Source organism: Cucurbita pepo, chromosome LG04 (assembly GCF_002806865.2).
Source record: "Cucurbita pepo subsp. pepo cultivar mu-cu-16 chromosome LG04, ASM280686v2, whole genome shotgun sequence".
Taxonomy (NCBI): domain Eukaryota; kingdom Viridiplantae; phylum Streptophyta; class Magnoliopsida; order Cucurbitales; family Cucurbitaceae; genus Cucurbita; species Cucurbita pepo.
In genome coordinates this window covers 11,339,779-11,360,916 of record NC_036641.1, presented here as the reverse complement: position 1 = coordinate 11,360,916, position 21,138 = coordinate 11,339,779, and the positions used below count along the sequence as shown (strand labels likewise).

At 38.5% G+C, this 21,138-nt stretch overlaps 3 protein-coding genes, 1 long non-coding RNA gene and 1 other non-coding gene across 7 annotated transcripts; 1 reads left to right on the top strand and 4 right to left on the bottom strand.

The window, feature by feature from the left end:
• Window positions 1–780: 780 nt before the first annotated feature.
• LOC111792184 lies at window positions 781–4,711 on the bottom strand. 2 transcript variants are annotated; one of them, XR_002814756.1, is made up of 3 exons: window positions 4,557–4,711; window positions 1,332–1,520; window positions 781–1,235 (listed from the first exon to the last, which is right to left on the bottom strand). It is a non-coding gene; the product is annotated as an uncharacterized LOC111792184 (long non-coding RNA). The 2 variants fall into 2 exon arrangements; XR_002814757.1 differs by having other exon boundaries at window positions 1,332–1,464; window positions 4,557–4,710.
• A 2,896-nt stretch (window positions 4,712–7,607) lies between these two features.
• LOC111794035 (protein ASPARTIC PROTEASE IN GUARD CELL 1-like) lies at window positions 7,608–9,366 on the top strand. The gene has a single exon (XM_023676147.1). It carries the CDS (start codon window positions 7,706–7,708, stop codon window positions 9,149–9,151), a length of 1,446 nt encoding a protein of 481 aa, XP_023531915.1. The 5' UTR covers window positions 7,608–7,705; the 3' UTR covers window positions 9,152–9,366.
• An 889-nt stretch (window positions 9,367–10,255) lies between these two features.
• Window positions 10,256–10,327, bottom strand: TRNAD-GUC. Its single transcript has one exon. It is a non-coding gene; the product is annotated as a tRNA-Asp (tRNA).
• A 339-nt stretch (window positions 10,328–10,666) lies between these two features.
• On the bottom strand, window positions 10,667–13,822 carry LOC111793942 (aluminum-activated malate transporter 9-like). Its single transcript, XM_023676027.1, has 5 exons — window positions 13,330–13,822; window positions 12,788–13,195; window positions 12,560–12,696; window positions 12,327–12,473; window positions 10,667–11,485 (listed from the first exon to the last, which is right to left on the bottom strand). Exons 1-5 carry the CDS (start codon window positions 13,685–13,687, stop codon window positions 10,805–10,807), a joined length of 1,731 nt encoding a protein of 576 aa, XP_023531795.1. The 5' UTR covers window positions 13,688–13,822; the 3' UTR covers window positions 10,667–10,804.
• Window positions 13,823–15,035: 1,213 nt separating this feature from the next.
• On the bottom strand, window positions 15,036–20,560 carry LOC111793909. 2 transcript variants are annotated; one of them, XM_023675979.1, is made up of 2 exons: window positions 20,405–20,560; window positions 15,036–15,817 (listed from the first exon to the last, which is right to left on the bottom strand). In XM_023675979.1, the coding sequence occupies exon 2, from the start codon at window positions 15,814–15,816 to the stop codon at window positions 15,145–15,147; it is 672 nt and encodes a 223-aa protein (XP_023531747.1). In that variant the 5' UTR covers window position 15,817; window positions 20,405–20,560; the 3' UTR covers window positions 15,036–15,144. The 2 variants fall into 2 exon arrangements, with proteins under 2 accessions (XP_023531747.1, XP_023531746.1); XM_023675978.1 differs by having other exon boundaries at window positions 15,036–15,823; window positions 20,411–20,554.
• Between the last annotated feature and the right edge of the window lie 578 nt (window positions 20,561–21,138).

Genomic DNA, 21,138 nt, shown 5'->3' with positions numbered 1-21,138 from the left:
CTGTAATATTTTATTAATTCAGTTCCTAAACCCTTACTTTTCAAACTATCCCTTATAATGTGGTTGATATTCTTAAAATTTTAGAATTTATTTTTTTCCTCAAAATTTAAAGTTGATTTACCCATGATTTACCCAAAGATGTATATTTGATTTATCAAAATTAAAATTTAAATCCCTCTAAGAAAAGATTCGAAATTACTTTTATAACAATTCGAACCTACCACTAGCAAAAATTATTAGTTTTGATTTGTTATGCATCGTTGTCAGCTTCACGATTTTAAAACACGTCTACCAAACAAAGATTTTTACACTATTATAAAGAATGTTTTGTTCCACTCTCCAACTTCCTTGGAAGCCCAACGTCTTGGATAACACACTGTCTCGTGTGTGGCTTTGATACCCCTATAACAACTTAAGCTTACTGTTAGTATATATTATCCATAATAATAATAATAATAATAGTAACAAAACAAACAACTATGGTAATCTTTGGTTAAAGCAACCACTTAGTAGAAGGCTCTTGCCATCAAAACAAATGCAAACACATAACCCCCAACCACACACACACAGATGCTGAATAATTCCATGAAACCTGTTTCTTTGCGCAAGATATCATTCCTTCATCATTGCAGCGCTTCCAATCTTAACATTTCATAAATGAAGTTCATGAAACATTGCAAGTCCACCATATACACAGGTTGTTCTATAATCTGAAGTTTGTGATGAATTTGACCATACAAACGCCTAACTCGCGTGGAGTTTCTTCCTCAACTATTGAAGTTCATGCCAATGTTCAAAATCAAAATTTGAAAGAAACCGACCATGAATCAATCACAGAACAAAAGCACAGGCTGTTATGTTAATCGATGAAAAATGTAGAAATCAGAAACAAAACAGCAACAAATTTCTTTTCTTTCCAGCCTACACTACTTTATTGCTAAATTCACGGTGCCCTAATTCGTCTACCTTGGGAAACACTTCAATGGAATGTTTTAGGCCACAATTTACAACTGGAGATTGTTCTTTATGAGGTCAATTGCTAAAGCCGATACACAAAACCCTCGAACTTCAATTTCGGCTCTGTATTGCGTAATCAGAGTATACAATCCGCGGGAGGGGATAGAAGTGAAAATTGTAGGGCACTCACACTATTATACAGAATCTTCAACCTCTTTAATTTGCTCCTTCTTCTTCAGTTCGTTTTCGTATTGTTTTAACCTCTCTTTCATTTTCTCCTGCATCACTCCCAAAACACAAAAACAAATCAAAACAAAAACGCAAACAGAAGAAAAGAAATCCAAAGTTATTTTCATCTGAGAGATTCGCCCAACCTTATAGCTCAGTTCAACGCGGTGCATTACATAGAAGCCGAGAACGCCGCCGACGATGGTGCCGGTGATGATCCGGATATAAGCCCATTTCCGAGAATTGCCGATCATTTTCCCGATCTCTCAGATCGCTTTCCTAGGAATTGACCAGATACGGCGGGCAGTGGACATGCCCACATGAACTCGGTAATACTAATTATTTAATTGATTAAATAGTTAAAAATAATATATTTCGTTAATGTTAAATAAGCTATGAATAATTATTTATAAGGATTAAAATGAACCCTCAAATCAATTTATAACTAATGAATTAATATTTTGGCAATGGATGTTTATAATGGAAATTAATCCTAAAAATATTATCTTGATACAACATTTAATTAATTAATTAAGGCAGATATAAACTAATTGATTATAAATATTAATAACTAAAATAGTTAATTATTAATATTCATAATAAATATTAATAATTAAAAAGGAGAGAAAGGAGTATTAAAATATCACCACCCGCCCAATAATTAATTTTACGAGCTCAATGTATACATATTTTAAGAAAATGATTTATATTTTAAGATTTTTTTTTTTTTAATATTTTAGGAATAAATTGTCATTACTTTCTATCCTTCATCCCAAGAGTGACAAAGTGTATAGTATTATATAAGATATATTATAATTTTCGATCTGTGTTAATAAGAGTGCCAGAGTGTCTCTAACAAACAAACAAAAAAAAAAATCCTTAAACAATTATAACTCATCTAAAAAAACAGGTGAAATTAATGGATTTTCATGTCCTGAACTTGCAAAGAGGGAGATCCTAAAGAAAATCTCCTCCATGGTACCACACACAAAAGAATAAAACAGTTTTAAACTAATTTCAAATATCATAATGCCAACCCAACACACAGAAAACATTATGCGTAGAATGTTTTGCTCTCAAGCTTGCTCCAGTGGACTGAAAAACAGTAAGCGTACAATTAAAATATGTGAACCAACCTTCCACGCAGGTATATTGTGAGATCCCACATTCGTTGGAGAGGAGAAAAAAATATTCTTTATAAGAGTGTGTAAACTTATCCCCCACATTCGTTGGAGAGGAGAAAAAAATATTCTTTATAAGAGTGTGTAAACTTATCCCTAACAAACGCGTTTTAAAAATTTTGAGGGGAAGTCCGAAAGAAAAAGTTCAAAGAGGACAATATTGGCTTAGTGGTGGGTTTGGGCTATTACAAATGGTATCTGAGCTAGACACTGGGTGATGTGCCAGCAAGGAGTTGAGCGCCGAAGGGGGGTGGACATGAGGTAGTGTGTTATCAAGGATGTTGGGCCCCAAACAGGGGTGGATTGGACAGTCCCACATCGATTGAAGAAGGGAATGAGTGCCTTTTGAGGGCGATGTGCCAGCGAGAAGGTTGAGCGCCGAAGGGGGGTGGACACGTGGCGGTGTGTCAGCAAGGACGCTAGCCTCGAAGAGGGGAGAATTGGGGGGTCCCACTTCGATTGGAGAAGGGAACGAGTGTCAGCGAGAACGCTGGTCCCCAAAGGGGGGATTGTGAGATCCCACATCGATTGAAGAAGAGAACGAGTGCCTTTTGAGGAGTGGATTGGGTAGTCCCACATCAATTGGAGAAGGGAGCAAATGCCAGCGAGGATGTTGGGCCCCGAAGAAGAGTAGATTGTGAGATTCCACATTGGTTGGGGAGGAGAAGAATCATTTTTTATAAGGGTACAGAAACCTCTAAAAGTTTGAGGGAAAGCTCGAAAGGAAAAGTCTAAATAGGACAATATCTTCTAGCGATGGACTTGGGCTGTTATATGTGAATTGTGTTGAGGATTATTGGGAGTGAGTCCTACATTGGTTAATTTAGTGGAAGATCATGAAATTTATAAGTGAGGAATATTATTTCCATTAGTACGAGGCCTTTTGAGGAAGCCAAAGCAAAGCCATAAGAGCTTATGCTCAAAATAGTTAATATCATACCAATGTATATAGATGCCTAGAATAGCATTTGACTGACTTGCATGGATAAACTGGAAAACTCCAACTGCTATTCTCATTGGTATCTGTACTATTTATTATGTTTAATCATTATAGATATGGCACACACAGAATCATCGAGGCATCATACACAAAAGATCTCACCCCCTTATGCTCACAAGAGTAAACTAGAACGCTTCTTTAGAGCAAAACAGGGAAATTCTAGCAACTAAGGAAATGGCAAACCATCCTAAGGACTATCTAGTGTTTGGTGTCACAATCGACGATAATAATTGTGCCTCAGAGAAAGTCATCGAGGACGATGACTAGCTAAGTGGGGAGAGTGTCACAACCTCACTTAACAATATATGAAGAAATTCTAACAACTAAGGAAAGGGCAAACCATCATAAGGACTATCTAGTGCTCGGTGTCACAATCGACAATAACGATTGTGCCTTAGAGAAAATCATCGAGGACGATGACTAGTTAAGTAGGGAGAGTGTGTCACAACCTCACTAAAAAAAAGTAGGTTATGACCCCACATGCAAGAGAGAAAGGGGTGACCCTCAAGTGGCTCCCATCCTGTCGTATTTGGGTCAAGATTGAGAAGTGTCATGATGCGACTAAGGAGAATGGTGCATCATCCAACACACCAAGAGTGTGCATTAAAGCTAAGTCAAGACATACACAAAATTTGAGAAAACGAGACGACACAAGTGTCAAAAACAAACTTAAAAGGGCGAATAGGCCCGGGCCATAACGTCAGAGTTAATTGGTCTCCCTAGGCAAGTGGATGGATGGCTGTTTGAAGCTCTCAAGTGGGTGGAAGTTGGAAGGAAAGGCCAAAGAGTTGTCTTCTTGCGCCCTTCGGGGGAGCTTATGGCTAGAAAGAAATAAGAGAATTCTGTAGGATAAGTCTACTTTGTCTAACTTCTGGTCTTTTGTACAGCTTAAATGCTACATTAGCTTTAGCAAATTCTTCTTTAACTATCCTCTTTCTCATTCTTTTCTATTTGAAGGCGTTTTGTAAGTAGTTTTCTAGTGCTGCATTCTATAATTTGCAAGCAATTCTAAACGAAACATCCAAAATCAAAAGAACTTCAACGTCCTAAGCAATTCAACATATATATCTCACAATCACACAACATCGTACACTCGAACAGTTCATAAAATCAAAACCGCAAGCATGTAGCCAATAAGCTCGAGTCAGTAGTGTATAGATACAGAACATGTGAAATGCAGGAATGCTTACAGAGTTAAAAACAGCCTTGGGGGCATCTTCTCCGGCATAACCATCTTGCAAATGTGGGAGCCCAAATCGAAGAAAATAGCCGATACCTCGTCTGTGGAAGAACAAGCAACCTAAGGGAGAATTAACGCAGAAATGATTCGCGGAGAAGCGCGGAACCTCCGTTGTGGGTATAGGTTAATAGAGGCCCAATTTTTCAGCCGACAAAATTGGACGGTGGCCCAATACTATTTTTAGCCCAGAAAGAAGTATGGATTACATATCGTGGACCGAAAATGTTTAGAAATTGAAATTTAATTCCTTCGTCTTCTTCCTTTCAGTTCCCTACATATGGTTACATGTGAACGCTTGCTTCAGATCAGGAAGCGTTCGTTCTGAGATTTAGGCGTTCCAAATGTTCACATTAATTATAAAGATTAGCGATTTGGGTACGTGGGGAGTGACCCATGTGGTGGTTGTCGTCGTCCATGAGCGTCGGAATCATCATATGAACTTTGGAGCAACTTCGTTGAAAGGGTATCCATTCCATTCAATTTCACCCACAAATCCAAATGACTTCTCTTTATCATCAACTCCTAATTTTATTTATTTTATTCATTTTTTTTAATCTTTATCTTTATCTTTATGATCGTCACACAAAAAAAAAAAAAAAAAATTAAAAAATTAAAAAATTAAAAAAGTGATAAATTAGGTAAATGATCATGTAACATGTTGCTCTCAACACTGCTTTTTAGATGGAAGCTCCTCCAAGTCATCCCAAGCTGATAATATAATAATAATAATAACTTTAATTCTAAAAAAAAAAAAAATACACAATATGATTATATTTACAAAATTTATAAATTGGAAACTAATAAAGATAAAAATTTATAAATGCTAAAAACAAGATAAAAATTAAATGGTAATATTTTAATTATTATTATTTTAATGTTAAAATAAAGTTGCCTTTTTCTTTTATAGTTACTCATGAGATTATCCATCTTTTTGACTTAATGTGAAGATGTACGTTTCCTTTGCCCAATAATTCAGGAACCAATAATAATTTTATATATAATTCTTTTTTGTGTTTGATATTATAAAAACTTAATAATTATTGAAACAATTAAAAAAAAAATTAACCCAGCTTGACCCATACGTTCAATACATGCATGCATATGTCCTCACAAAAACAACATAAGTCATTCTAGCACGTTTTATTCTCACTCACATGTATCTTAATAAAATTTTAACTATGAAGTTCTTATAATTGAGTGACCGTAAAAGAATGTGCATCTTGTTAATACATGCAGTGACTTTCAATTATTTTAAGTATGAGATTATGGGAGGATGACATGTTGTAATAATAATAATAATGTTGATGGTTGATTGATAAGTATGTTTGCAGTTGTTGTTGTTAGGCAGGGTACGCACCTTATCTCCTCTTTTGGCGCCAACCAATCCTTCAATTTCTGCTCTTTCACACATGCTTTTTGTTTCATTTGCCACACCAAAACAAATTCGTGTATACTTTGAACCTTCACTCACACATTCACACCATACATTTAATGATAGTTCTTAAAAAAATTTATATTTTATAAAAAAAATATTGATTTAAAGCGTGTTTAGATCCTTAATTAATACATTTAGTTAGACTAACTCGTTTAAGCCCGTGTCATTTAAGATGAATTGGTTGGAATAAGAGATAGACATCACATATTAAATTTAATCAATATTTTTGGTACGAGGTTGTGGACATTTCGTAACAAACAAGACTACACGTAGTTTTTGTTAATCCTAAATTTGATAAATCCTTCCATAATTAATAATGCCACAAAAAATAAAAAGGTTATCTTAATATAATACGAATATTCTTAAATATAAAATATTTGGCATCAATTAATGCCAAATGTTTATTTTAAGCTTTTTTTCCTTCCGAGTTCCGTTTAAAGGTCTTTTCCTTTATTATTCAACTTATTATTTTAAAATTATGGATATATTTTTTTAAAAATGAAAAGGGACAAAGATTGGAAATATTTAAACCGTAAACAAATATGGATGGATAGAATTACCCATTAATAAGCTTTGTGGATTAATGTTTTTATTCTATTAATAATTGATTCATTCATAAATTTGATTCCTCATATAAAAACAATTTATTTATATGTCCACATATGAAAATTATTTATTTTAGTCCAATTTTAAAAATAAATATTATATTGTTGGAATTTCCTTTTTCAATTTTTATATGAACTCAATATTGCAAATATATTTTTTTTAATTGTATAAAAATGAATTAGAGAAAAAAAAATTAAAACGCGTGAAACTAATAAGATTGTTAAACGAATCACCAGCGGCCACGTGTCGTATTATCTCTGCTTAAATCAAGGCTTAAATCCGGAGCCAATAGAATTAACACTATAAACTTTGGTATGCAGTTGGCAAAATTATTAATAAAAGTTAAAAAAAAAAAAAAAAAAAAAAAACCCTTTTTTCAGGTACTAACAATTCTTTATAGTTTGAGAAAATAGCTAAGTTCATTTAACACATTTTATTAAGCCTTTAATTCCTACTATTCACCTATTTAAAGCTTTGTCTTCTCCTTTTTTACAATTTATCCCTCTTTCATGCAAAATTATAGTATTTTTCAATAATTTATCTACAAAATATATATGTATATATATATATATACACACATTAGTCGTCCCTTTCGAATTTCCCTAAAGGTTTTAAAACACGACCTCTATAGAGAGGTTTTCACACCCTTATGAGAAATGATTGGCTCCCATCTCCAACCAATATGAGGCATTTCTCACACACGTACATATATACATATGTATACATGTATGTGTGTGTGTATATATATATAATACTCACAGTCACCTTAATTTATAGTGTATAATTATATTTTTAATTCTAACTAAAGTGAATTAAAAAGAATAATATTTAAGTAATTGTGTTCACATTTGTACAGTTAATTGGAAAATAATTTGAAAATAAAAGAATTGATAAGGTAGTTAAAGAGGGTAGTTTGAAGTGTAAGTGGGGAATAAATTAAGAGAATAATCAAGGGCTAAGAACAAGGGCATCCGCCATGAACGTGAGAAGTCAATCACACCCACCTTCTCCATTCTCTATAAAACCCCTCCAATCCCATTTCTTCTATAAACTCCTCAATGGCTATTAGTCTCAACACGAACAACAACAAACCCATTTTCTCCACTTTCCTCCGCATCGCAATCCTCAATTCCCTTCTTTTCTCCTCTTCTCTCGCCCGCGTTTTCACCCAAACCACCGCCGTCTTCGATGTCTCCGCTTCCTCCAACCGAGCTCAAAACGCCCTCTCCATAACCCCTCCTCAATTTCACTCCCATCGCCTTTCAAATTCCTCTCTGTCTCTGCCCCTGCACTCCCGACTCGCCATTCATAAGCATAATTACAAGGACTACGACAGCTTGGTCAGAGCTCGACTCGCCCGTGATGCAGCCCGTGTTCAATCCCTTAATCGGAATCTTAATCTAGCTTTGGCTCGTGATGCGGTCCGACCCAACTCCTTAACCGCCCCTGTTGTTTCTGGGCAGAGTCAGGGGAGTGGGGAGTATTTTGCACGGATTGCCGTTGGGCAGCCGGCTCAATCGTTCTATTTGGTGCCCGACACCGGCAGTGACATCACTTGGCTACAGTGCCTGCCCTGTAGTTATGGAAATACCTGTTACCAACAAACCGACCCGATATTCAACCCGACATCCTCGTCCTCTTACAGACCCCTGTCTTGCGATTCGCAGCAATGTCAATCCCTCGACAGACCCGGATGTCAATCCGGCACGTGTGCCTACCAAGTCAGGTACGGCGACGGTTCGTTCACCACCGGTGATTTCGCCACCGAGACGCTGACCTTCGGAAATTCGAAATCCATCCCCAATCTACCAATCGGCTGTGGCCACGACAATGAAGGCCTCTTCGTCGGAGCCGCCGGTTTGATCGGCCTCGGCGGTGGGGCTCTTTCCCTCTCCTCCCAACTTAAAGCGTCGTCGTTTTCCTACTGCCTCGTCGACCGCGACTCGGACTCGTCCTCCACTCTGGAGTTCGACTCGGCGCGACCCAGTGACTCGATCACTACCCCACTTCTGAAAAACAACCGAATCGACTCGTACCGGTACGTGCAGGTGACCGGAATGAGCGTAGGGGGGAAAGCGCTGTCGATTTCTTCGACGAGATTTGAAATCGACGGGTCGGGAATGGGGGGAATAATCGTTGACTCGGGGACGTTTATAACTCGGTTGCCGACTGACGTGTACGAATCGTTGAGAGAAGCGTTTGTGCAAGGGGCGCAGAGCCTGACAGCGGCGAGTGCGATATCACCGTTCGACACGTGTTACAATCTGGCAGGTCAGGCGAACGTGCAGGTGCCGACGGTGGCGTTTGAATTGTCGAAAGGGAAGTTGCTGCAGCTGCCGGCGAGAAACTACTTAATACGAATGGACACGGCGGGAACTTATTGCTTGGCGTTTCTCAAAACGACGTCGTCGCTTTCCATAATAGGGAGCTTCCAACAGCAGGGAATGCGTGTCAGCTATGACCTGGTCAACTCGCTGGTGGGATTCTCGTCTAATAAATGCTAAAGACGCTAAAGCTCAGCCACCAGCCAGCATCCAGCAGCCCCCAGATGGGATTAAAATTGGGGTATTTATTAGATAATGTGTAAGAAATTAGAGGCGGTGGAGGGAGTTGGTTATGGATATTTGAATTATAGTTTTAAAAATAATTAAATTAGTGTGAGGAGTAATTTTAAGGTTATGAAATTAATTAATGATATGGTGATATTATGTGGAGTCAATTCTAACTAACAACGCTACAAAACTTCTCTATCCATTAACAAATGCACGTGGACCAAAAAATAAAATAATAATAATAAATAAAAGTCTCAATCCATAAACTTTTTCCAGCTGTCTTCTAAATTATTTTAATACAACAGCTGTATTAGTTATTTATTCTTTTTCAGTTTAGTTTCAATTTAATTTAGTTTTTATTTTACATTTTTTCTTCGAGTTTTTAATAATATTCACGTCGAGTTCCTATTCTATTTGTATAAAATCTCAAGATTTAAACGGATGTTATTTATTGATATGAGCAACAAAGATATTTTGTATGGTACCTGTTATGATATCTTACTAGTTCTATCACTTTTATTTTTCTATTATTATTAATGTTTTATTTTTTTAATTCGACTCTTTAGAAGGAGAAAAATCGAATTTCTAATTGATGATATATATATATATATATATTTTGAAGATTTAACTATATGACAATGATATAAAGTGTAAGTATTACGACTGAAGTCAAAATCTCGAGTGGAAGACCCGATTAGGTTTGTGTCAATGCCTTTGCGTGATCATAGGTACAGTAACCAAGTTTTTTCTTCTCCACCGTTTGGTATTAAATTCATTTCATTTTTTTATTTTTATTTTTAACTATACTATCCACTTGCTCTGTCAATTTTTCTTTTTAAATAATTTTTATTTCATTTTTTTTCAAATATTTTTCGTTACTGACAGTTTTGTAAAAGTTGGATTACGACAACATTGTCTCATATAAGAAGAAAAATATTTATTTATTCCTTTGAAAAAGAAAGACTTTTGTATTTTCTAAGTCTTCCTGTGATAGCGTCATTTATTATTCTTAACATTTGAAAATTCTAAAAATAATGAAACGGAAAGCTAAAATTACGCCGTTGCCGGGGATCGAACCCGGGTCACCCGCGTGACAGGCGGGAATACTTACCACTATACTACAACGACTTTTTGATTGTCGTTTCCAGGTTTTTTTATATACACCTTAGAATATACATTTTTAATCATTTTGACATAGCCGTTATTATCAATATCTCAATTTTATTTAATATTTTATCAATTTCTTTACGATTATCAACACCTCAGTGTCATTATTATTACTACTGTATAATTTAAAATATATTTTTTTTTCTAATGTGAAATACACTCAATTTTACACAATTCTGAGAATGTAATTTAAAACGGATTATTATCGATTGAAAATATATGTATTAACTAGATGATCTACTCTCGAGCGCGAGACACTAGAGAAGATAAAGTGTGATCCCAAATGAATGAAAGCAAAGCTTAAGAGAAATGAGAAGACTTCTATTTGTATTGATGTTTTACAAATACATCTATTTTGCATATCAAATTTTCTATGTAGCTAACTCATTAGGATTCATCCTCTCAACATTTTTGTCCGACCGCTGTTATCTAACATATCTATACCTTAAAACAATTGCAGAACCGCCTCCAAAACCCGGGAGATTTCAAATTTTCCCATTCCACGGGGTCGTTAAACGTAGCTTTCGCACTTAACTCGTCGAAAGAGTCGACGAGGTTTTGAAGCCTCGCTACAAATTCAATCAAGAGAGATGTGAACGTAGCTAGTGACAATGCACTTGCATTTTCGTATGTTTTCGACTCCTCTTGGATTACTCCATTTGGTTTGACTGAAATCTGTGCAGGCCATGATCCCAGTTTCTTGAACATTTTGGTGGGCGGTACTGCAGCAGAATGTATAGAGTTCATGTCCGATGACACGGTGTAATCGCTGCTTTTCGGGACTGGGAAGGCCCTGAGATCCAGCACAGCTTCACTGAGGGACCTGTACTCACGAAACCTGGTTTCCTCATCGTCCAAGTTGAGTAATTCTTGAGGCTGTCCGACGTCCTCCGAACGATTCCCGATTTCCCAGCTCTCTGAGTTTACAAGAAGATAGGATTTTGCATCGATCTTCTTTTGCAACTCTTCTGCAGCATCATGTACCTCAGAAAGTATGGTTGCTGAATCTAATGTTTCCATCCTCTTTAACTTGTTTCCAAGCTCACGCAAGACCTTAGCTCCTTCGTAGCCTACCCTCCGGAGCTCATTGCCAAATACCTGTCGTCTTTCAGCTGGGGCCTGCATATCCATTGAAAGGTAAGACCAAACCAATGGAGGGAACATGAAATTAATAGCACACCACAATTGTATATATGAACAAATAAAACTGCTGAAAAAGAGAATGACATGAATCCCAACCATCCTTCACACTGCCCGCCCACTAGCTAGCAGATAAGCAGATATTGTCCACTTTAGCCTATTACGTATTGTCATCAGACTCACGATTTTAAAATGCGTCGGTTAGGGAAAGGTTTTCACACCCGTGTAAGGAATGTTTCGTTCCCCTCTCCATCCAACTGATATGGGATCTCACAATCCACCCCTTGTGTGCCCAACATCCTCGCTGGCACACCGCCGATGACGGACTCTAATACCATTTGTAGTAGTTCAAACCACTGCTAATAGATATTGTCCGCTTTAGCCCATTACGTAGCAGTGTCAGCCTCACGGTTTTAAAACATATCTGCTAGGGAGAGATTTTCACACCCTTACAAGGAACGTTTCAATCCCCTCTCCAAATGATGTAGGATCTCACAATCCACCCCTTTGTGGGCCCCGCATCCTCACTAGCACATCGTCCAGTGACTAGTTTTGACACCATTTGTAACAACTCAAGCCACCGCTAGCGGATATTGTCCGCTTTAGCCCGTTACGTATTATCATCAGCCTCACGGTTTTAAAACGCGTCTACTAGAAAGAGGTTTTCACACCCTTATAAAGAATATTTCGTTCCTTCTCCAACCGACGTAGGATCTCACACGATGTGTCAGAAAAACCAGGTAACCCAGAAGAATATTTATGTTAGCTATTAGCACAGTCCATGACTCAATGGGAAGTTCGAGCATCAAAGCCAAAGTACCTGTATTTCTGAAAGTATACACCCATGTAATGCCATGACAGCAAAGGCACAATGTCTCAGCGCACCAGCTACTTGAACATAGTTCTTCCATGGATATTTAAGCATCTTGTAACGACCATGTGGCGGTTCCCAGATTGCAAATCCCATCTTCAGAGAAGAGATAAAACAAAGAACAAACAATTTATATTTCTTATTTTCATGAAGAAACCCAGCATAGTGTCAACAAAACTCACCAGAGATTCCTCTTGACTCATAGATTCAACAGCTGACCGGTAGCCTTTGTACAATGGATCATCAGACGCTTGGTATGTAAGGATTTTGGAAGGTATTCTCTCGTACTCAACACAATTAAGGTAGTTATCAACACATCCTAAATGAAGTTATCAACAAAATTGAGTAAGAAATGAGATTTGGTTTGATAATTAAACTTCACCGATGCAAGCAACAAGCTGATAACCAACCTTCCAAGGATGCTGCAACGCCTGCAAAGTTTTTCACTACTAGATTGTGCAGATCCTCACCAGCCCAAATGGGGTAAATGCATATGTTAACCACCAAACAAACACCAGCACCAAGAGCAATGAGCAAGAATCGAGTCACAGCTGTATGGATAAACTCCCTAGTTCTATACCCCGACACCATTATGAAGCAGTACGTTAACAAGAACACCCGAAATCCATATTCATAAGGCTTCATTGTGGGATACAGCTTAGCATAAGTGGCAAAGAATCCTGTTATAAAAATACTGATTACCACCACAACCTCCTCCCAATCTCCGGCAAGAACTGATAATTCTGCCATTCCCAATGCAAGACCACCAGCGGACAGAGTGCCCAATCCACGGTTGAATCCTTTGCTCAGAGTTGCTCCTGCAAACAAAATAATCATCCTGTTCTAATATAGCCGTGTTTATAAAAGAATCAAAACAACATCAGAGCAGGAGATATAACAAGAAGCCCATGGCAATCACTAAATCGAGGCAACAGTGAGAATCGCACAGTACCTATGCTGAACTCAAAGACGACGACGACAGTGAGGATCGCCCAAACAGAGTAGCGGCTCAACTCCTCAACGGGCTGCTTGAAGAAGATCAACAAAGAAATAAGCATCAAAGCGAGACCCATCTTGGCAGAGAAAACGATCTTCCTAGGGTCGGATACACCCATCTGCCAAGCTTCGTAAACAACATCCTTGGCTGATTTCCAGAGACGGGAGATTCCGAGAAAGGGAGAACAAGAAGAAGGGTTTTCCTGAATGGTTTGAAAGGCGGCAAAAGCTAGGTCGGGGAATTCCTTAGCGGAAAGCAGCCTCTCCCTCCGCTCGGCAAAACTATGCTTGAACGAACCGTATTTGGCGACCATGATTGAGCGGAAAGAAAAGGTGGAGACTAAAGAGATGAGAATTCCATGGAAAAAGAAGGTAAACAGAATTTAAATGGCGTACAGAGAAGATTGAGAGGAGCGACATGTGATTCTCAGGAAAAGCTACAGACGACAGAGGGAAGTGGAAACTTGAAATGCGCGCGAGCGAGGGGTGTTTTGGTAATATCAAGTGCTAATGAGCCCACTTGATTTTGAGGACCAGCCCTGTCGCTTTCCCTTCATTCCACTTTCCAAAGGGATCTGCTAAATTAATTATTAATAGATATTTAAAATTCAGTTTCAATTTACATTCTTACCCTTTCACATGAGAATGGAAATGAAAAGAAGCTTCTTCTATACATGTACCTGTTTTTACATGATGAAGGGCAAAGATGGAAGCAATGATGCCAAAAGTTATAATTGAATGTGGATAAGATAAACAACGCCTTTATTTCCCATCAAAATATTCCTAATTTTTTTTATACATTTAAGCTAAATTATTATTTAAATACTTAATTATAGGTTAACTATCTTATATTTTGATTATGATTGTGACAACGATGGCTATGGCACGCCTTTAAAACTTATAATATAATGGGAATAGTAAGCTTTCAAAGATTTTGCTTCCCATAATGAAAGACTCGCATTAAATTTTATATTATAAGCTTCAACAAAGTCATAATAAATTATGTCACATCATGTATAAAAGAATCATATCGATTCCTTCCATATCTCCCTGTTTCTGAACATGTTATCCCACACCTAAGCCTTCTCTTTCTACCCATCGTCATATCACAAGATCCAACCTCCTCGAGCCCCACCAAAGCTCAATACATGGCTAGTCTTCTTTCGTTGGTTGCATCTGCACCTTTACGCGAGGTATGACATACTGATGTCACCCCATCTCCTTTATCTACCAGAAAAAAACATGTTATCCTCCCCTCTTAAGCTTGGTTAAGAGGAGTTCTCGAGCCTTGACTATGCTTGTAAAATGTCAATCTCTAAGTAGATTATGTCTCGATTAACTTAAATTCTAATCTTATTGTTATAGATACTAATAAGTTAAATAATTTGGTAAAAAACTTACTAATATATATATATATATATATATATATAATTTGTGGGTGATTTTGGTTTACTAGATTTTATTTATGCAATATTTAGATTTGCATGGTAAGTTAAATATAAATAATAAAAATGTAAAATTAATTTATTTAAAGATAATTAAATAACTGGTGCATTGAAGTTGATGTCCAACAAAATGGGAGGCATGCAGCACTAACATGGCATGCGGATGATAAGATGATGCCATCGCCTTTATGTCACCATCTCAACTCTGCTTCTTCCATACTAAATTCTACTTTTATCTCAACTCAAATTTTAAATTTCTGGTAAATTAATTAATTTAACCGACCACATCTCTTCCCATTCCAATACCATACACACCATACATCATACTATAAACAGAACATGGTCTCCGATCGATACGGCGGCATCTCCACCGCTCCGTCCGTATTATGATCCAACAATCCACCCAACGCCGCCACCTCGTCTTCACTCCGATTCCATTCAATCTCACTGCTCAAATTTTCGAGCCAACAGTAATTAGGAACTTCGTCCTCAAATCCTAAGAATCCTTTCATACCGGCGATACCTGAATATTTGCCCCCAAAATTAACAGGCTCCATCTCCCCTTTCAAGGCGGCGGGCGGAAGCCCTAATTCGTCGTCCGAGGCTTCTAGAAGGTATCCAAGTTCCGGTTGAACAGCAGGCACCGGGACGTTTATTTCCTTCTCGAAGCTACTGATCACAGAGTCGAGATCTGGAATCGCCAATTCGCGATCTATGGAAACGTCGGCTTCGTCGAGAATCTTCAGTAGGTCTTCCCGAATTGGAAGTGGCTGAAAGGAGTCCAGGCCTGAATCATTGCTGTGAATAGCTCCACTCTGTTTTGAAACGATCGATTCTGCATCTGATGAAACGGAATCAACCGGTGCATCGTCAAAATCCGGCGAGATGAAATTGAATTCAGCGGAATCAAATCGGAGGATCTTGGAGCCGACAAAATTGAACAGAGATTCATTCGATTCATCTCGTACTCGCTTCCTACTATCAATGCAAGGTTCCATTACAGAGTGTGAATGTTTGCTGAATCACCACACCTAAATGGGGGTGAGAGTTCTCTTATTTATAATCATTTTCAGGATACGGAAATATGGTAAATTACAAATAATATGGAAATAGTAATAAAAGGAAAGTATAATAAATGAATGCAATATATTTGCCTTTAATAAGAGGGCAAATATGGTAAAGGCAAATATCTAGTGAACGGTCAACTATCCTTAACACCCCCCCGCAAGCTGAGCGTCGGATTTGAACGAACGTAAAGCTTGGATCTAAAAAATTCAAAGAGAGGTCGAGAAATACTCTTTGTGAAGATGTCAGCAACTTGGAGATGAGAGGGTACATATTGTGTGTGAAGTTTGCCAGCGATAACAAGTTCTCGAAGAAAATGATAATCTAGTTCAACATGTTTGGCCCGCTTGTGAGAAACGGGATTAGAGCTCAAAAAAATAGCACTTTTGTTGTCACATAAGAGTAAGGGCTGCTGTGAAATAGGGACCTTGAGGTCATGCAAAAGATGCATAACCCAAAGAAGTTCAGCAGCGGTTGTGGCAAGAGCACGATACTCAGATTCACAGCTGGAGCGTGAGACAGTAGGTTGCTTTTTGGCACTCCAAGAAACCAGATTGTTACCAAGATAAATAGAATAGCCGGATGTAGAACGACGAGTATCGGGACAACCAGCCCAGTCAGCATCCGAATAAGCGACTAGCGTACTAGGAACAGTGGATGGACGAAAGGTAAGACCAAAGTGGAGTGTTCCTTTGACATAGCGAAGAATACGTTTGACAGCAAGAAAGTGATCTGCAGTAGGGGCATGCAAGAATTGACTGACAGAATTGACAGCATAGGCAATATCTGGACGCGTAATAGTCAAGTACTGAAGGGCGCCAACAAGAGATCTGTAGAGAGTAGGATCAGAGAAAGGAGAACCATCAGCAGTCAGGTGTTGAGAAACAACCATGGGAGTGTGAACTGGTTTGCTATCGAGCAACTGAGCACGAGTAAGAATATCTCGAGCATATTTTAACTGACTAATAAAGAGACCATCAGGAGTGGGTGAAGCTTCAAGACCAAGAAAGTAACTGAGAGAACCCAAATCTTTGGTAGCAAACTCAGAATGAAGCTTGCGAGTAAAGCTGTCAATAAGAGATGAGTTGTTGCCGGTAACAATAATGTCATCAACATAAAGAAGCAAATAGATAATGTTAGATTGCTGATGAAAGACAAAAAGGGACGTGTCAGCGCGACTGCAAGAAAACCCAAGTGTGAGAAGAAATGAGCTAAAACGCTGAAACCAAGCACGAGGAGCTTGCTTTAAACCATAGAGGGCTTTCTTTAATAGACAAACATGAGTGGGAAATCGAGGATCAATATACCCAGGAGGTTGTTCCATATGAACACGTTCAATAAGAGTTCCATTGAGAAAAGCATTCTTGACATCAAGTTGTCGAAGAGGCCATTTATTTGTGACTGCAATAGAAAGCACAACACGGACAGTGGTAGCTTTGACAACCGGACTAAAAGTGTCAGTGTAGTCAAGACCAGGAACCTGAGTATAACCTTTGGCAACAAGACGAGCCTTGAAACGCTCGACAGATCCATCAGGCAAATATTTAATACGAAACACCCATTTAGAGCCCACGATGTTGGTGTTGGCAGGGCGAGGAACCAAAGTCCAAGTATCATTTTGTTGTAATGCTCGAATTTCTTCATCCATGGCAGCCACCCAAGCAGGATTCTTAGCCGCAGATTTGAATCCTTTTGGCTCAGTGGATGCAAGAAGAGCAGAAAGAAGTCCAGATGAGCCCAAAATACCAAGATTTGCTGGATGACGAGTCTTGAATATACCAGCTTTGGCTCGTGTGATCATAGGATGAGTGCCCAAAGAAGAGAAATCAACAGGAGGTTCAATAGAGGTCGAATTAGAAGTCGAGGGTGGCAAAGTGGAACCTGCAAGAGAAGTATCAACCTGCACAGACTCATCTACAAGGTCAGAACAAATATCACATGGGGATGAACTGGATCGAGGAGTTTGCGGTGATGAAGTGGTAGGGGGGGATGAATCAATATGATGAAAATGTGGTTCTAAGAAATTTGAAATAGGAATAGAGGAAAGAGGTTGGGTCTGGGAGCTAGGGATAGCAGGAAAGTGGGTTTCATCAAATTGAGCATGACAGGTGATATATAGCTTAGTGGTGGCCGGATCAAGACAGCGGAACCCTTTATGAGCAGGACTATAACCCAAAAAAATACAAGGAATGCTGCGGGGAGAAAGCTTGTTAGGCACATAATCACGCAAATAAGGATAAACACGACAACCAAAGGGATGAAAATTGTCATAATGTGGAGTGTAGCCATAAAGGAGTTCAAAGGGTGACTTACCTCCAAGAAGTGGAGTAGGCAACCGGTTGATAATATAAGCTGCAGTGCTGAAGGCGTCAACCCAAAAACGAGAAGAAAGATGAGAGTGAAAGAGAAGGGCCAAGCCAGTCTCAGTCACATGACGATGTTTTCTCTCAGCACGACCATTTTGAGCAGGTGTATATGGACAAGAGAGTTGATGGTGGATGCCAGAATTACGTAAATGAGTTTTGAAACAAGTACTAGTAAATTCGGTACCACCATCGCTTTGAAATACCTTGATACGAGAAGAATATTGATTTTCCACAAATTTTTGAAATTGAAGAAAAATATCAAAAAAATCAGATTTAAATTTTAAAGGGTAAAACCAAGTGAATCGAGAATAATCATCAATAAAAATAACATAATAAAGGAAACCCGAATTTGATTTGACGGGAGAAGGACCCCAAAGATCACAATGAATAAGATCTAACACATGAGACGACCTACGTTCATTGCGGGAATAAGGCAATCGATGACTTTTCGCAAGCTGACAAGTATTACATAATGATGGAGAAGGCAATAAAGACGTAAGAGAAAGATGACCTTTTCTATTTAAAAAAGAAATAACAGAATGATTCACATGACCTAGACGAGCATGCCATAAATCATATGAAGCACGTAAAGATTTGTTTCTAAGGGCTGAAATAAAAGCAGAGTTGCCGCGCTCCAGCACATATAGCCCTCCATCTCTTTTACCGGTTGCCACCACCCTTCCTGTTTGACGATTCTGGATAGTAATAAGATTATTAGTAAATGTAACGGAGAGAGGAAAATCAGACGTTAATTTACTTATGGAAAGAAGATTTTTAGTGAGGTGAGGGACAACCAAGACATCTAACAAGTGAATATTTGGAACAGGAGAAAGAGTACCGGTGTGGGTAATGGGTAGGGATGCACCGTTTCCTACAATCACAGAGTCCTTACCCGTGTAATTTTTAGACTGATCCAAAATAGATGGGTCGGCAGTCATATGGGCCGAAGCTCCAGTGTCCAGAAACCAATCAGCAGTATCGGGTCCAGCAATAGAACATGACGTGTTAAAGGCTTCAGCAAGGTGAGCATGAGAAGAATCAGGTCGAACATACCGTTGGTTGCAGCGGTCAGCATAATGGCCCTCTTTGCGGCATATTTGGCAGTGAGGTGGTCGACGACCTTGACTTGAGTGGGTTCGTCCTCGATTAAAAGAGTTGTTTTTGTGAGAATAAGAACGACCTCGCTGGTTGGTAAAGGAAGCAGGGTGGCTTCCATGGGTGCGACCACGATTAGTGACTGTGAATGCTGTAGGAGTGGAGTTAGAGGACTCAAGGGAGAGCTGAAACAACTCAAAACTTTCAGCTTTAGAGACTAAATCTGCAAAACAGGGGATAGAGGTGAGAGCCATCTGAGCAGTAGAAAAAGCTGAAAATTCGGTGCCGAGTCCACGAAGGAACCAGTGCACTTTATCAATGTCCTCGACCGGTCTGCCGATGGCATGAAGTTGGTCACAAATTTTTTTGAAGGCACGGGCATACTCAGCAACAGGTTTGGTGCCACGTTTCATCAACTGCAAGTCATCCTTGAGTCTCAGTTCACGAGCTTTCGACTGATGGCTGAACGTAGTTTCCAACGCAAGCCAAACATCACGTGCAGTAGAGAGACCAACGACAACAGCCATGGCTTCCTCAGTGAGAGAGGAGAGCAGGAGACAGAGAAGTCGTTGATCGGCTGCTCTCCATGCCAAATATTTGGGGTTGAGTGTTGAAGAGGTTTCTGGTTCAAAGCGAGGTGGTGGAACCATAGTTCCATCGACATAGCCCAGCATGTCTTGACTCTCAAGGAGAGGGAGAAGTTGGCTTTTCCAAAGAAGATAATTGGAGGAAGAAAGTTTGATGGTGATCATATGGATTAGAGTATTGAAAGGAAGAAGATGATAAGAAGATTCGGAAGCCATAGAGAAGAAAGGATCAGGGTGTTAAACCGAAAGGGCTCTGATACCATGTGAATGTTTGCTGAATCACCACACCTAAATGGGGGTGAGAGTTCTCTTATTTATAATCATTTTCAGGATACAGAAATATGGTAAATTACAAATAATATGGAAATAGTAATAAAAGGAAAGTATAATAAATGAATGCAATATATTTGCCTTTAATAAGAGGGCAAATATGGTAAAGGCAAATATCTAGTGAACGGTCAACTATCCTTAACACAGAGGAACTGATAAAAAGAGAACCAGAAATCGCATGAAAATGACAGAGTCAAGTAAAAACTACAGAGAGAAAGAGAGTTTGTGACGGGGTAGAGGAGGAGCCAAAATCCGGCCATTAAATAGTCGGGAATTGCACACATTTGGCGCGTACAGTTTTTATTTTATTTTATTTTACTTCAAATTAAAAAATAAATTCTGCTTTTAATTGTTAAACGAGAAAATTGATATTCCGTAGCTTAATATAAACCAAAAATGTCTGAAAATTAAGTAAATTTAAATCCAGCTTTTGACGTCCGTTCGTAAGAACGTTCTAGATACTCATCGCATTTTTTTATATTTGCTGTTATTCAGCCACTGAGAAATAGACACGTGGCATATGAAAAGACGCTTACCTTTGTCGGTCTTAAATCCTCGTGGAAGCGCCTGCAAATGCCACGTGAATCATGTACCACGTGATCGGATGCCGTTGAATCATCAAATCGGTAAGCTTCCCCATCAGCTCCTTAGTGTCTTAAATGTTTAAATCACACTATTCATTGATTAAATGTTTCAAAACCTTTAATTTAATACCTAATATACGTTGAAAATATATTTCTATATAAGGAGGATCGGGATAAAGATGAGGAACCCGACCCTATTTATGTAACAGAAAAAAAGATTTTTCACTCCCTCGCTGTTCCTAGAAGGAGGGTGGCAAAGGTAGGAAATTTTGGGGGCGGTCTCACATCAATTG